Here is a 14,525-nt window from a genome sequence, read left to right as displayed (position 1 = left end):
TGTCGAATTGCTTTACTCAGTGCCTGGGATCTTAGAAACTTAGTCTTTGAGTTGTCACAATCACCTCATTCAGGACCCCTGAAACAGACCTTAGGTATGCTCAAAACCACCTGGCATGTCTTTGCCATCCAAACTCCAAGAGGACAGGTGTGGAGACATACAATTGTGTCTTCTCTATGGGTTCTAGATTGTCTTGTGAACTCTCTGCACCCTCTTCTGCCTCAGCCAAAGCTAAAGCTCCCCTTTCTCCTTTACCATAAGGCAGTCTCCAGAAATCCTGCCCATTCTCGAAGACTCAGCTCCTGTCACCTTTCTTAGGAAGTCTTTCCTGACTTGACCTCCTGAACATGATACACTTCTCTATGTTGGGATGGCTACTCCTATTGTTGTCTTTGCTCTTCTGCATTGTGTTCTCCAAATGTAGTGAGTCTACTGGACTCACTCATTCATTCAGCTACTTCTCATTGAGCACCTACCCTGAGTCCATCCCTGTGAGAAGTGTTGGGTATACAAGACAGAGTCCTTGCCCTGATGATGATGGTCATGGTCTAAACATCACATAACCCCATATAAACTGCTGTGAACATGGTTCTGAGGGAACTCAGAGTCTCCCACGCCATATGGCTGGCAGCACCTTACTTCAGAGGCCAGGTAGGAATGCTCTCTTCTCCTCTTACCAGCATCACCCATACACTCTCAGACATCAAGGTGATGAATATTTTCAGAATGCTGATGTTGAAGCCAGGTTTCACAATCTGGCGGTGCATTTTCCATTTAGAACCATCCAGGGTCACAAGTCCTCTACCTTATGAAATGAGAGGGGTAAATGTTTCTATCACAGGCCAGGTAAGTGAAGAAAGACTAGGCACGCAGGGAGCAACTCCCTATCTATGACACTGGAGAGAAGCTAGAATGGACAGAGCTCTGAAAAAGTGAATGAGCAGGAGTAGACCTAACCCGTTGTGAATTAAGTCCAAATCAGAAAATTTGTTTATACAATGAACTGAAAAAGAGGTCCATCTTATCCTATTTGATAGTCAGATTCATCAGCCTCTGGATAAGAGTTCAAATTTAGAGTGGGTGAGAATTACCTGGGGTGCTTGCTAGAGGCAGATTCTTTGGCTTAATCCTTCAGAGCCAATAATTCCTAGGTGTTGAGGTAGAATCAAGGACTTTTGAGTTATAAAAAGGGTCCCAGCTAGTTCAGGTCCACGCTTTGAGAAATACTGCCTTAGACTGGCGCAAAGTTCCAGACTGAAGCAGAGGTGCTGCTTTCTTTTAATCACTTTTGTGCTTCTCTTCAGGCTGAGGATCAATGATGGAAGACTAAAGGGGCTTTTCTTTATCATTCCTGCTGGACAATAGGTTTGAGATCTCCACTGAGTTCATAAAAGACTTAGTTTAGGAGAGTCGGTTCTTTCAAAAGGACTCTCAAGAGCAAGATTTTCCAGGGGCAAGTAGATTGTGGAAAACTGATAATGAAATTTGTGGTGAATAATATTTTAAATTCTCTGTAGGGTGGAAAAATCTAAGGAGAGGGAGAGAAGGCACCCATGCACGTTTGATCCAGGGATCTGGGGCTACTACCCAGATCCTGAATCTTCTGGTGTGAACTTGCTTAGCTGCAAAGGCAGGTTGCCCAGAAAAGGGAGAGGAAGTGTGGTGGGAAAAGGGGACAGAATGATCTTAAGCAAATTTCACAATGGCAATCTCTTCCAGGGCACCATTCTCAATAAGGTCCATGTTAGCAGGCTGAGGGACTCCCTTTCTCTTTCCATGATCCTCAAGTGGGGACTACCTGGGATAATGACAACAGTTGGTGTGAGGAGGAGAGCATACAACCCCCAGGCCCCTTCTTATTCCTCCACCCCTATCCCTAGTTACACCATAAATAAAGGACCAGTCCCAAACAGGTAGAATAAGAGGAGAAGCTATGAAGGACAAGGCAAGATTGAGCTCAGGTTTCTGAAGCAAAAGTGAGTGTAAGTTGTGGTAAGGTGAGGGAGACAGGAGCATTTAGTGTCTATCAGGAAAGTAATCTTTCCCCCCACCTCCTCCAGGTTCAGATGAGAAAGGATCAGACACACATACTGATATGGTTTGGCTCTGTGTCTCAACCTGAATCTTATGTCAAATTGTAATCCTCAGTGTTGGAGGAGAGGCCTGGTGGAAGGTGACTGAGTCATGGGGGTGGACTTTCCCCTTACTGTTCTTGTGATAGAATTCTCCCTAGATCTGCTTGTTTAAAAGTGTGTAACACTCCACCCCCACTCCTGGTGGCCATGTGAAGGTGTGCCTTCTTTTCCTTTTCCTTCCACGACAACTGGAAGTTTCCTGAGGCCTCCCAAGAAGCAGAAGCCTGTACAGCCAATAGAACCTTGAGTCGGTTAAACCTCTTTTCATTATAAGTTACCCAGTCTCAGGTATGTCTTTATAGCAGCATCAGAATGGACTAATATACATACCAAGCCAGGATTCAAGGATTTTGTGGCTAACAGCGCTTTTGGGATCTGTAAAACAGAACAAAGGAGGCAAAAATGGCATTAGGTGAAAATCACGAGTTAAAATGAGAGGAAACTTTTGTGTTTTCCATATTCCTTGTGGGTAACACAAATAGCTAGTGTGCAAGGTGGTTGGAGGCTAGTTCTTCAGTCCCAAGAGTCACCAGGGAAGCCACAGAACTAGAAGGAGAACTTGTTTATTCTTTCTACACAGCACTTGGTGCTGCTAGGTCAATAGCAGTGGAAAAGAGAGTATAATTTTCTTTGTATAATTTTCAGAGTATAATTTTCTTTCAACATAAGTTGAAAAAATACATTTGTTTTTGTTGGGGGAACTCTGACAACATTTTAAAGCTCCAGTTCCTTTTCACATAGACATGTAAAGCTAGACACAGGAACATGACTTTGAGATAAATTGTAGATTTTACCCTTGTTGGATTTGCTTGAGAAAGATGTATATAAATGAATCAGAAGAAAAGGTAAGGGACATAACCTTGGTTTCACAGTTTTGGGAAAACAAGAATTAGTGTCCTTCATTCATTCCATCAACATCTTTATGTGGGATAAAGACAAGGAAGTAAAAATTGGGGAGAAAACATATGAACATCTGGGAAAGAGAGGATTGTTAACATGAGATTCCCTTTCTGCAAGAGTCCAGGTGAAATGAACCTGTAAAATACCTTGAGTTCTAAGGGTAAGAAGATATCTTATGGCATTCACTCTCCCAGTCTCTAGTGTATTCTCTCTCTCTCTCTCTCTGTCCATAGACTTCAATATAAAACCACTGCCCTCTAAACATTTCCCTTTGTGTACCACACAGACACTTCAGGACCCCAGCAAATCCAAACCTGATCTATCCCTTCACTACCAGATAGCCTCCTCTTCCTCTATCCACTTAAAGACACAACTATATTCCCTATTTTCCCTACCAAAACTTGGGACCCCTTCTTAACTAATTCATCTTTCTCATCTTCCAAATCTACTTGTTGGAAGATAATTCTGGCATTTCTTCAGAAATGGGTAAAAAAGATTGATAGAATTGTTAAGGATGTTTCCAAAACTATTTTGGAAAGGATGTATATATGTCTACATTTAAGGCCAATAAGCACGAGCCTTTCTACTCTAGATATTCCAGGGTCCTAAAAAATAATGTCTAAGAGTGACATCAGCAAAAATGGTGGAATAGGAACTGTCCAGGGCCATGCCTCCCCAAAGCAAAAAAAAAAATTATCTGGCAAAAACTGTTATAGTCAACTTTAGCAGATTTTTGGAAGACAATTAATGGTTTACAGCAACCAAGTGAACACTTAATCAGAAGAAAGGCCACTGAAAAAGGATAGAAAATATTGACATTGTAATTTAGCCTTGCCCCACATCCCTCTCCAGTACCATGGCAATCTTGAAGATGGCAGCCTGCATTCTCAGTGGGTTCTGATTCCTGGATCCTAGAGAAAGCAGAGTGGTCCTTGTTCTCAAGGAATTTTGTTTATTTTGACCTCTGTGTGGGTTTTCTGAAGGACTGGGGCTTTCCTATGTTTTACCTAACTCAGAATTCTCTCAGGGCAGGGAAGTGTTCCTCAAAAACATTGAGAGGCAAAAGAACTAGCACTGCTTCCTGGGACAAAAAAGAACAATTGAGGCAATAATAAACACACCAAAATCTAGAAGGAAAAGCTAGGAATGAGAATTTTATTTTGGAATCAATGCTTGAAAAAGTTCTCACATATAACAGGGAACCTACACATACCCAGGGTAGGATGTATGCTTGGAAAAGAACTGATAAGACCACAGGCTTTCAACTTTGACTAGTCCTTACACAAAGTTCAAGAAGAAAGAGGAAGCTAAGGCAAACTTGTAAATGCCCTGATTAAATATTAAAGGTGTGCCCCAACACAGAACCAACCAGGAAAGACCTGAAGAGTATTTTTATTTTCTTTTCTACCTGTTTTCTTTTATTCCTTTTTTACTTACATAACATTTAAAATGCTCAGTTTTAAGCAAAAAAAATTACAAATCATGTGAAAGAAACAGGAAGTATGCCTACGCACAGGAAAAAGTAATGAAAAGAAACTGTTATTGAGGAAGCATAGATGTTGGACTTACTAGACAACTTTAAATCAACTGTCTTCAATATGCTCAAAGACCTACAATAAACCATGGCCAAAGATGAAACAAAACCAAAACACTCATGTATGAACAAATAGAGAATATTAACAAAGACATATAAGTTGTAAACAGAAACAAATAAAGTTCTAGAACTGGAGTATATAGTAACTGAAATAAAAAGTTCATAAGGTTTCAACAGTTGATTTGAGCAGGTAGAGAAAAAATTAGCAAAGTTGGAGACAGGTCAATTGAGATTGTTGAATCTGAGGAGCAGAAATAGAAAACAGAATGAAAAAATGAATGGTCCTAAGAGACCTGTGGGACAGCATCAAGCATACTAACATATGCATAATTGGAGTCTCAGAAGAGCAAAGAGAGAAAACTAAGTTGAAGAAATAATGGTTGAAATTTCCAAAATTTGAGGAAAGACATGAATCTACAGAAAAAGAAGCTCAATGAACAACAAGCAGGATAAACTCAAAGAGATTCACCCTGAGACACATTAGAATCAATCTGTTGAAATCCAAAGACAAAAAGAAAATCTGGAAAGCAGCAAGAGAGAAGGTGACTCATCACATATGAGAGATCTTCAATAAAATTAACAGCCTATTTCTAATCAGAAACCATCGAGTTCAGAAGGCAGCGGGATGATATATTCAAAGTGCTGAAAGGAAAAAAGCCAACTAGGAATTACATATTTAGCAAAATGATCCTTCAAGAATGAAAGAGAAATTATGACATTCCCTGATAAACAGAAGATGAGAGTGTTTGTTTCTAATAGACCTACCCCACAAGAAATGCTAAAGAGGGCCTTTCAGGCTGAAATGAAAGATCTCTAAGCAGTAACTCAGAGCCATGTAAAAAAAAAGGACACTGGTAAGGGTAACTACATAGGTAAACATAAAAATCAGTATTATTGTATCTTTAGTTTTTAACTCCTCTTTTTGCTTACATGGTATACATACACTTGCATAAAACCATAGTTATAAATCTATATTATGGGTACACAATGTGTAAAGATGCAATCTGTGACAATAACAATATATAGAGATGGAGATGTATAGGAGCAGAATTTTTGGATACTATTGAGCTAAATTTGTATTAATTCAAACCAAGTTGATACAGCATTAAGATATTAATTATAATCCCTCATTAACCACTATGAAAATAACTGAAAATATACAGAAAAGAAATGAGAAGAGTAACATAAAAATGTTACTATACCAAAAACCAAAAATCAATTAAACACCAAAGTAGGCAGTAATGGAGGAAGTGAGGAACATAAAATATATATGACAGGCTGAGCACAGTGGGTCACACCTGTAGTCTCAGCACTTTGGGAGACTGAGGGGGAAGCATTGTTTGAAGCCAGGAGTTTGAGACCAGCCTGGACAACATAGTGAGACCCTTGTCTGTACAAAAGAAAAAATTAGCCAGGCATAGTGGTGCAGGCCTATAGTTCCAACTGCTCAGGAGGCTGAAGTGGGAGGATTACTTGAGCCCAGGAGCTAGAGGATGCAGTGAGCTATGATGACACCACTGCACCCTACCCTAGGTGACAGAGCAAGACCCTATCTCTAAAAAAAGATATAAGACATATAAAAAACAAACAATGAAATGTTAGAAATAAGTCCTTCCTTATCAGTAATTATTTTAAATGTAAATGGATTAAACTGTTCAGTTAAAAGGCAGAGACTGGCAGAATGGACTTAAAAAAATGGGATCCATTAATATGCTGCTTACAAGAGACTCACTTTAGATCTGAAGAAACAAAGAGATTAAAAGTAAAAGGGTAGAAAAGGTATTCTATGCAAACAGTAAGGAAAGAGAGCTGGGTGATTATCGTTAAATATACTTTAAAATATTGTGACACAAAAACATTATATATTGTTAAGGGGTCAATCCATTATGAAGATATAACAGTTATAATATATAAATATATACCTAACAATAGAGCTCCACCGTATACGAGGTAAAAGCTGACAGCATTGAAGGGAGAAATAGACAGTTCTAAAATTATAATTGGAGAATTCACTACATCGCTTTCAATAATGGACAGAACAATGATACAAAAAATTAATAAGGAAATAGAGAACTTCTTTTTTTATTTTTTATTTTATTTTATTTTATTACTATTATACTTTAAGTTTTAGGGTACATGTGCACAATGTGCAGGTTAGTTACCTATGTATACATGTGCCATGCTGGTGTGCTGCACACATTAACTCGTCATTTAACATTAGGTATATCTCCTAAAGCTATACTTTCCCCCTCCCCCCACCCCACAACAGTCCCCAGAGTGTGATGTTCCCCTTCCTGTGTCCATGTGTTCTCATTGTTCAATTCCCACCTATGAGTGAGAATATGCTGTGTTTGGTTTTTTGTTCTTGTAATAGTTTACTGAGAATGATGATTTCCAATTTCATCCATGTCCCTACAAAGGACATGAACTCATCATTTTTTATGGCTGCATAGTATTCCATGGTGTATATGTGCCACATTTTCTTAATCCAGTCTATCATTGTTGGACATTTGGGTTGGTTCCAAGTCTTTGCTATTGTGAATAGTGCCATGAACAACACTATAATTATGCCAAACAGACATGTTCTAAAAGCTCCACCTAACAACATTAGATTACACATTCTTCTCAAGTGCACATGGGTCATTCTTCAGCATAGATCATACTGTAAGTCACAAAAAAAGTCTCAATAAATTTAAAAATATTGAAATCATACAGAAATACCTGTCCATAGAATAAAACTAGAAATCAGTATCAGAAGTAAAACAGGAAAATTCACAAAACATGAATATTAAACAAGACATTCTTAAACAACCAAAGGGACAAATAATAAATCATAAAAGACATTAGAAAATAATTTGAGGCAAATGAAAATGAAAACAACATACCCAATGTAATGGGATTCAGCAAAAGCAGTGCTTAATGAGATTTTTATAGCTTAAATGTCTTCATTAAAAAATAAAGTCCTTAAATCAATAACCCATTTGTACACTTTAATTAACTGGAAAAAGAAAGGCAAATGAAACCCAAAGCTACTGAAGGAAGGAAATGATAAAGATTGAGCTGAGATAAATAAAATAAAAACAGAAGAAACAATAGAAAAAAATTAACAAATAAAAAGCTATTTCTTTGAGAAGATTAAGAAAATTGACAAAACAGTAATTAGATGATCTATGAAGAAAATGAGAAGAATCAAGTTACTACAATCAGAAATGAAAGTGGGAACATTACTATCAACTTATTGTTACAGATAATAAAAGGATTATAAGAGGATACTATGGACTACTCCCTTGGACTCCATGGTAGTCTCTTAGTGGGAGATCCTTGTTGCTGTCCCTTCACCTCCTTCAGCCTTGCAGAACCTCACAAGTCCCTGTCATATGTGAGTGCATCTCCACGTTGGCTAGGCTGATGTCCAGATTGGCAGTTCCTGCTAGGATCTCTACTGCCTGGAACATGGCCTCTAGCCTGATGGCAAGGCCAAGAGACAAGACTGTTGTGGGAGGAAATGACTTCTTCAATACCTTCTCCAGTGAGACCGGTGCTGCCAACCATGTGACTAGGTCAGTGTTTGTAGATGTTGAACCCAGAGTCATTGACAAAGTTCACACTGGCACCTACTGCCAGCTCTTCCACCCTGGACAGCTCATCACAAGCAAGGAAGATGCTGCCTATAACTATACTTGAGGGGAGTATTGCATAGGCAAGGGGATTATATTGACCTCATCTTGGACTGAATTTGCAAGCTGGTTGACTAGTGCACAGGTCTTCAGAACTTCTTGTTTTTTTACTGCTTTGGTGAGGGGACTTGTTCTGGGTTCACTTCTCTGCTGGTGGAATGTTCTTTCTGTTGATTATGGCAAGAAGTCCAAGCTGGAGTTCTCCACATACCCAACCCCCCATATTTCCACAGCTATAGTTGTATAACTCTATCTTCATCTTCCATACCACCCTGTAGCACTCTGATTGTGCTTTCCTGGTAGAAAATGAGGCCATCTATGATATCTGTGGAGAAACCTCAATATTTAGTGCCCAACCTATACTAGCCTTAACTGCTTTATTAGCCAGATTGTGTCCTCCATCATTGCTTCCCTCAGATTTGATGGATCCCTGAATGTTAATCTGACAGAAGTCTAGACCAAAATTGTGCCCTGTCTCTGCATCCACTTCCCTCTGGCCACATATTCCCCCATCATCTCTGCTGAGAAAGCCTATCATGAACAGCTTGCTGTAGCAGAGATCACCAATGCTTGCTTTGAGTCAGCCAACCAGATAGTGAAACGTGACTCTTGCCATGGTAAATACATGGCTTGCTGCCTGTTGTACCATGGGGACATGGTCCCCAAAGATATCAATGCTGCCATCACCACCATCAAGACCAAGCCTACCATCCAGTTTGTGGATTGGCATCCCACTGGCTTTAAGGTTGGTATTAATTACCAGCCTCCCAATAAGGTACCTGGTGGAGACCTTGTCAAGATATAGAGAGCTGTGCACATGCTGAGCAACACCACGGCAGTTGCTGAGGCCTGGGCTTGCCTGGACCACAAGTTTGACCCAATGTATGATAAGCATGCCTTTGTTCACTGGTATATGAAAGAATGGATAGAGGAAGGAGGGTTTTATGGGCCCATGAGGACATGGCTGCCCTTAAGAAAGATTATGAGGAGGTTGGAGCAGATAGTGCTGAGGGAGAGGATGAGGGTGAAGAACATTAACCCTTTTCCGACAATTTTATACCCTGTTGTCTTGAGACTCTCCTATTTCTGTTCGGTGAAACTGTCTGTTTATTGTGGTCCTAAACTGTCAATAAAAGTGATGTTTCCATGTTAAATGTCATTAAAGAGGGTACTATGAACAATTGTATGCTGGTGACTTGTGTAACCTAGATGAAATGGACAAATTGTTGGAAGCATACAAACTACTAAACTGACTCAAGAACAAGTATGAAATCTGGCCGGGCATGGTGGCTCACGCCTGCAATCCCAGCACTTTGGGAGGCCAAGGCAGACAGATCAGAAGGTCAGGAGATCAAGACCATCCTGGCTAACGTGGTGAAACCCCATCTCTACTAAAAAATTAGCCAGGTGTGATGGCAGACACCTGTAGTCTCAGCTACTCAGGAGGCTGAGGCAGGAGAATGGTGTGAACCTGAGAGGCAGAGCTTGCAGTGAGCTGAGATCATGCCACTGCACTCCAGCCTGAAGAACAGAGCAAGACTCTGTCTCAAGCAAAACAAAACAAAACAAAACAAAAAATAAGTATAAAATCTGTATGGACTTATAGCTGGTAAGGTAAAGAGAATGAACTAGCAATCAAAAATCCCCAACAAAGAAAAGCACAGGACAAGAGGGCTTTGCTGATGAATTCTACCAAACATTTAAAGATAAATTAAGGCCAATACTCTAAAACTCTTCTAAAAAACAGAAGAGGGAGCACTTCCTAACTCCTTCTATGAGGCCAGCATTACCCTGATGCCTAAGCCAGACAAAATAGCACAAAAAAAAAAAAAAAAAAAAGAAAAGCATTGGCTAATATCTCTTATGAATACAGATAAAAAATTCCTAAAAAAATACTAGCAAATGGAGTCCAGCAGGATATTAGGCAATTTTACATAATGACCAAGTTGGATTTATTCCTGGAATTCAAGAGCAGTTTAATAGAATGAAGAAAAAAAAAAACACATGATGATCTCAGTTGTTACAGGAAAAATATTTGACAAAATCCAATACCCTTTCATGACAAAAACAGTAAACTTGGATTAGAGAGGAAGTTTCTCAACATGCTAAAACGCATATACAAAAAACTTACCATTAGTATTATAGTCAGTGGTGCAAGATTGAAATCTTTCCCCCTAAGATCATGGCAGAGACATCTGCTTTCACTACTTACATTCAACATTGTAACAGAAGTTCTGGCTACAGCAAATGGACAATGAAAAGAAAAAGAGGCATCCAAATTGGAAGGAAAAAAACTACAGTTATCTGTATTCACAAATGACATGATCTTAAATATAGAAAATCCTAAAAAATCTGCAAGAAAACTGTCAGAGCTAATAAACAAATTCAGAAACTTTGCAGGATAGAAAATCAACACAAAAATCGTTGTAGTTCTGTACATTAGCAATGAACAATCTGAAAAGAAGCTTTGAAAAACTATTTACAATAGCATCAAAACATAAAATACTTAAGAATAAATTTAACAAAGGAAGCAAAAGACTTGTGTACTGAAAACTAAAAAACATTGCTGAAAGAAATTAAAGAAAGTGTACATAAGTAAAAAGACATCCATGTTAACAAATTGAAAGACAACATTGTGCAGCTGACAACACTCCCCAAATTGATCTACAGATTCAATGGAATCCCTATGAAAATCACATTGGCCTTCTTTGCAGAAATGGAAAAGCCAGTTCTAACATTTGTATGATATTTCAAGGGAAATGAAACAGTCAAAACAACCTTGAAAAAGAACAACAAAGCTGGAGAACTCATACATCTTGATTTCAAACTTACTGCAAAGCTATAGTCACCAAAACAATGTGTTACTGGCATTAAGTGTAGATATGTGTCCAAAAATAAGCCCATACATCTGTTGTCAATTCATTTTCAACAAGGATGCAAAGGTGGTGATTCTGGCAGAGTGCCCCATGACATGAGAGAGCCACAGGCTGATTGAAATTTTGCAGAAGCACAAAGAGAGGTGTAGAGGCATTTTATAACTGAGTGAGCTATCTAGGTAGCTGGGAGAGAGAAGAAAAGGCCAGCCTTATATGCCAACAGGCAGTTGAGGAAAGCCCAGTGGGGGAATCCTATACACATCTTGCCACGGCCAAGAAGCAGCTCTGCAATTCCACAGAACTCCCACACTAGGGACCTTATGGAGAACTGGTGTCCACTTGTCAGAGCCTCCACCTGGCACTGGCCATTCCCAGAGGACAGGCATCATTAGTGGGCAAAGCATCTATGGTGAACACCCACCTCTGTGCAACACTGGCATTAAGCCAATTGTAAGCAAACCACCTCTCCATCCCCAACCCACGGTATGTTTACAGTTAAGTGGTAGTCCTAGGGGCTTGAGGTAAGTAAATGTGATGGAAGGATCAGAAAAAATTTGTGATGTAGGGAGACAAGATTGCTTGGAAATGGATCAGAGAATCCTCTACAACAGCCCTCAATAGAGTCCTGACTATGATGTCAAGGAGGGCATGGAATCTTCCCTTCAACATATCAAATGATGGATTTCCCTTAAAAATGCTTCAACCTGTCCTTCCCTAGTGCTACAGACACCCTGAGACCCTCTTTGTTGCTGCTCTGTGCTGTGAGCCCCTCTTGGTTTTTACCTTGTCTTTTCAGGAGAATCTTGACATAGTCTAGGTCATGGACATTGAAGAACATCGTAAAGGGTCCAACCCACAAGGGAACGGCACATGGGTATTTTTCCATCAGCTCAGGATACACCTCAAACTCCTTTACTGGGTAAAACTGTCATAAGATAAGTCATGACTGGTTAGTAAATGTTGTCATCCCAGGAGGACCCCTTTCCCTCAGATGGACCATGTGCTAAATTGAGGGTCTGTGGACACCACCCCATCAGACAGGTTCACATCTGCTGAAGGCGAGTTTTCTTCTCCATGTGTCTCCAGCACCTCCACAGAATCTTCCTGGCCCAGGGCAAGTGCTCAGGACCTGTTGCTGAGTGATTGGTCTTCTCACTCCAGCGTCAACTTTGGACATTTAAGTTCAAATCCCAATTCTGACACTTATTAATTATCTACATCATTAGGGCCATGATTTCCTCATGGAAATATATATTAGGAAAACCAAATATATTTCACAAAGCTGCCATGAAAATTAAGTGAGATTATAAACATAAAATTCCTGGCATAAGGTAAACCGTTAGTAACCACTGATTCCCTACCTCATCTTTGCTCTGGATATACCCATTCATGCTTTATCTGCCTCCAAAGCAGCGAAGTCTCACATTACTTTTTTTTTTTTTTTTTTTGAGGTGGAGTCTTGCTCTGTCTCCCAGGCTGGAGTGCAGTGGTGCTATCTTGGCTCACTGCAAGCTCCACCTCCTGGGTTCACACCATTCTCGTGTCTCAGCCTCCCGAGTAGCTGGGACTACAGGCGCCTGCCACCACATCTGGCTAATTTTTTGTATTTTTAGTAGAGACGGGGTTTCACCGTGTTAGCCAGGATGGTCTTGATCTCCTGACCTCATGATCTGCCTGCCTCAGCCTCCCAAAGTGCTGGGATTACAGGCATGAGCCACCATGCCTGGCCTCTTACATGCCTTTTACTCCTTTGTGGTTGCTGCTCATCTTTCAACTTTCCTTTCTAATTTGACAAATGTTTTCCTATTTCCAGCTTCATTAGAAGCTGTAGCATCTTTGTATATTTCCTGTTAACAATTGACTTGATCTATTTCTCTGTAGAACACCCAGAGTCCTGAAAGTAGTAAAGACCTTGGCCTTGAATCAGGAGACCAGGGTTCAAGTTTCATTTCTGTCATTTATGAGGTGGGTAGCACAGGAAAGTTGCATCTCTATTTTGGGCTTCAGTTTTCTTACCTGTAAAATAGGAATAACAATATGTTTCCTCCCCATCATAGAATTTTTGTAATTATCAAATGCGATTGGTGTGAAAACATTTTGTATATTACATAATGCCCCACCAATATGTGCTTTTTTTTTAATACCTCATCTTTCTGTTCCTTAACCTCCCCAACTAATTTTCCCCTCTTACCTCCTTGTGGCCATAGAACCAGTGGGCAGGGGGTGCAGGAAACAGGTGCAGGGCTCTGAACATCCATCTCCTCCTCTGGTACAACCTGATTACCTGAAACAGCAGCAGAGACATGCAGAGGAGGTTCAGCAGCAAGAAGGGGTGAGCCATGAGTTCCTGAAGCCAGGAGGGCTCCATTCTTCTCAGAGGTCCTGAGCTCTGGAAAGCCTGAGATAACTGGGCCACGGAGAATGCAGGTCTCTCATAAACCCAAAGGAGATGCCCCCTGGGCAACACTGGGCTTTCAAAATACCATATTAAGAGAGGTGACATAAGGAAAAGGAAGCTAATTATGTCTGCGGGGTGAAAACTGCTGAGATGTTGCCCAGCAGTCCTGGATTCCAGAAGAACTAGATTTTCTGATAGGAGCCATGTGCATGACAGCTCATACCTATTGCGGGAAGTCAGGGACCCTGAACGGAGGGACTGGCTGGAGCTGAGGCAGAAGAAAATAAATTGTGAAGATTTCATGGACATTTATCAGTATCCAAAATTAATACTTTTATAATTTCTTATGCCTGTCTTCACTGCAGTCTCTGAACATAAATTGTGAAGATTTCATGGACATTTATCACTTCCCCAATCAATAATCTTATAATTTCTTATGCCTGCCTTTACTTTAACCTCTTAATCCTGTTATCTTCATAAGCAGAGAATGTACATCACCTCAGGACCCTGTGATGATTGTGTTAACTGTAGAAATTGTAAAACATGTGTGCTTGAACAATATGAAATCAGTATACCCTGGAAAAGAACAGAATAATGGTGATTTTCAAGTAACAAGGGAAGATAACCATAAGGTCTGACTGCCTGTGGGGTCGGGCAGAATAGAGACATATTTTTCTTCTTGCAGAGAGCCTATAGATGGACTTGTGAGTAGGAGAAATATCACTGAATTCTTTTCCCAGCAAGGAATATTAATAATTGATAACACTGGGGCAGGAATGCATTCCTGGTGGTAGGTCTATAGACAACCACTCTGGGAGTGTCTGCCTTATGCAATTGAAATAAGGACTGAAATATGTCCTGGTCTCCTGCAGTACCCTCAGGCTTATAGGATTGGGGAATTCTAGCCTGGTAAATTCTAGTCAGACCAGTTGTCTGCTCTCAAAC

General features: G+C 40.1%; 1 protein-coding gene and 1 pseudogene across 1 annotated transcript in view; one reads left to right on the top strand and one right to left on the bottom strand.

Annotated features, from left to right (window-relative positions):
- Nucleotides 1-13,588, bottom strand: part of LOC129037166 (cytochrome P450 4Z1-like) — a 54,580-nt gene extending 40,992 nt beyond the window's left edge. The window contains exons 1-4 of the mRNA XM_054489055.1: nucleotides 13,374-13,588; nucleotides 11,966-12,107; nucleotides 2,466-2,510; nucleotides 678-805 (exon numbers count right to left, since the gene is read on the bottom strand). Coding sequence (XP_054345030.1) covers nucleotides 678-805; nucleotides 2,466-2,510; nucleotides 11,966-12,107; nucleotides 13,374-13,550 — 492 coding nt within the window. The 5' untranslated portion in view covers nucleotides 13,551-13,588. The remainder of the gene's footprint in view (nucleotides 1-677; nucleotides 806-2,465; nucleotides 2,511-11,965; nucleotides 12,108-13,373) is intronic.
- On the top strand, nucleotides 8,063-9,344 carry LOC129037159 (tubulin alpha-1C chain-like; annotated as a pseudogene).
- Nucleotides 13,589-14,525: the final 937 nt, after the last annotated feature.

The sequence above is a fragment of the Pongo pygmaeus genome, chromosome 1 (assembly GCF_028885625.2).
Source record: "Pongo pygmaeus isolate AG05252 chromosome 1, NHGRI_mPonPyg2-v2.0_pri, whole genome shotgun sequence".
NCBI classification, from domain to species: domain Eukaryota; kingdom Metazoa; phylum Chordata; class Mammalia; order Primates; family Hominidae; genus Pongo; species Pongo pygmaeus.
Note: the sequence above shows the minus strand (reverse complement) of the source record. Positions and strands in the feature narration are given on the sequence as shown.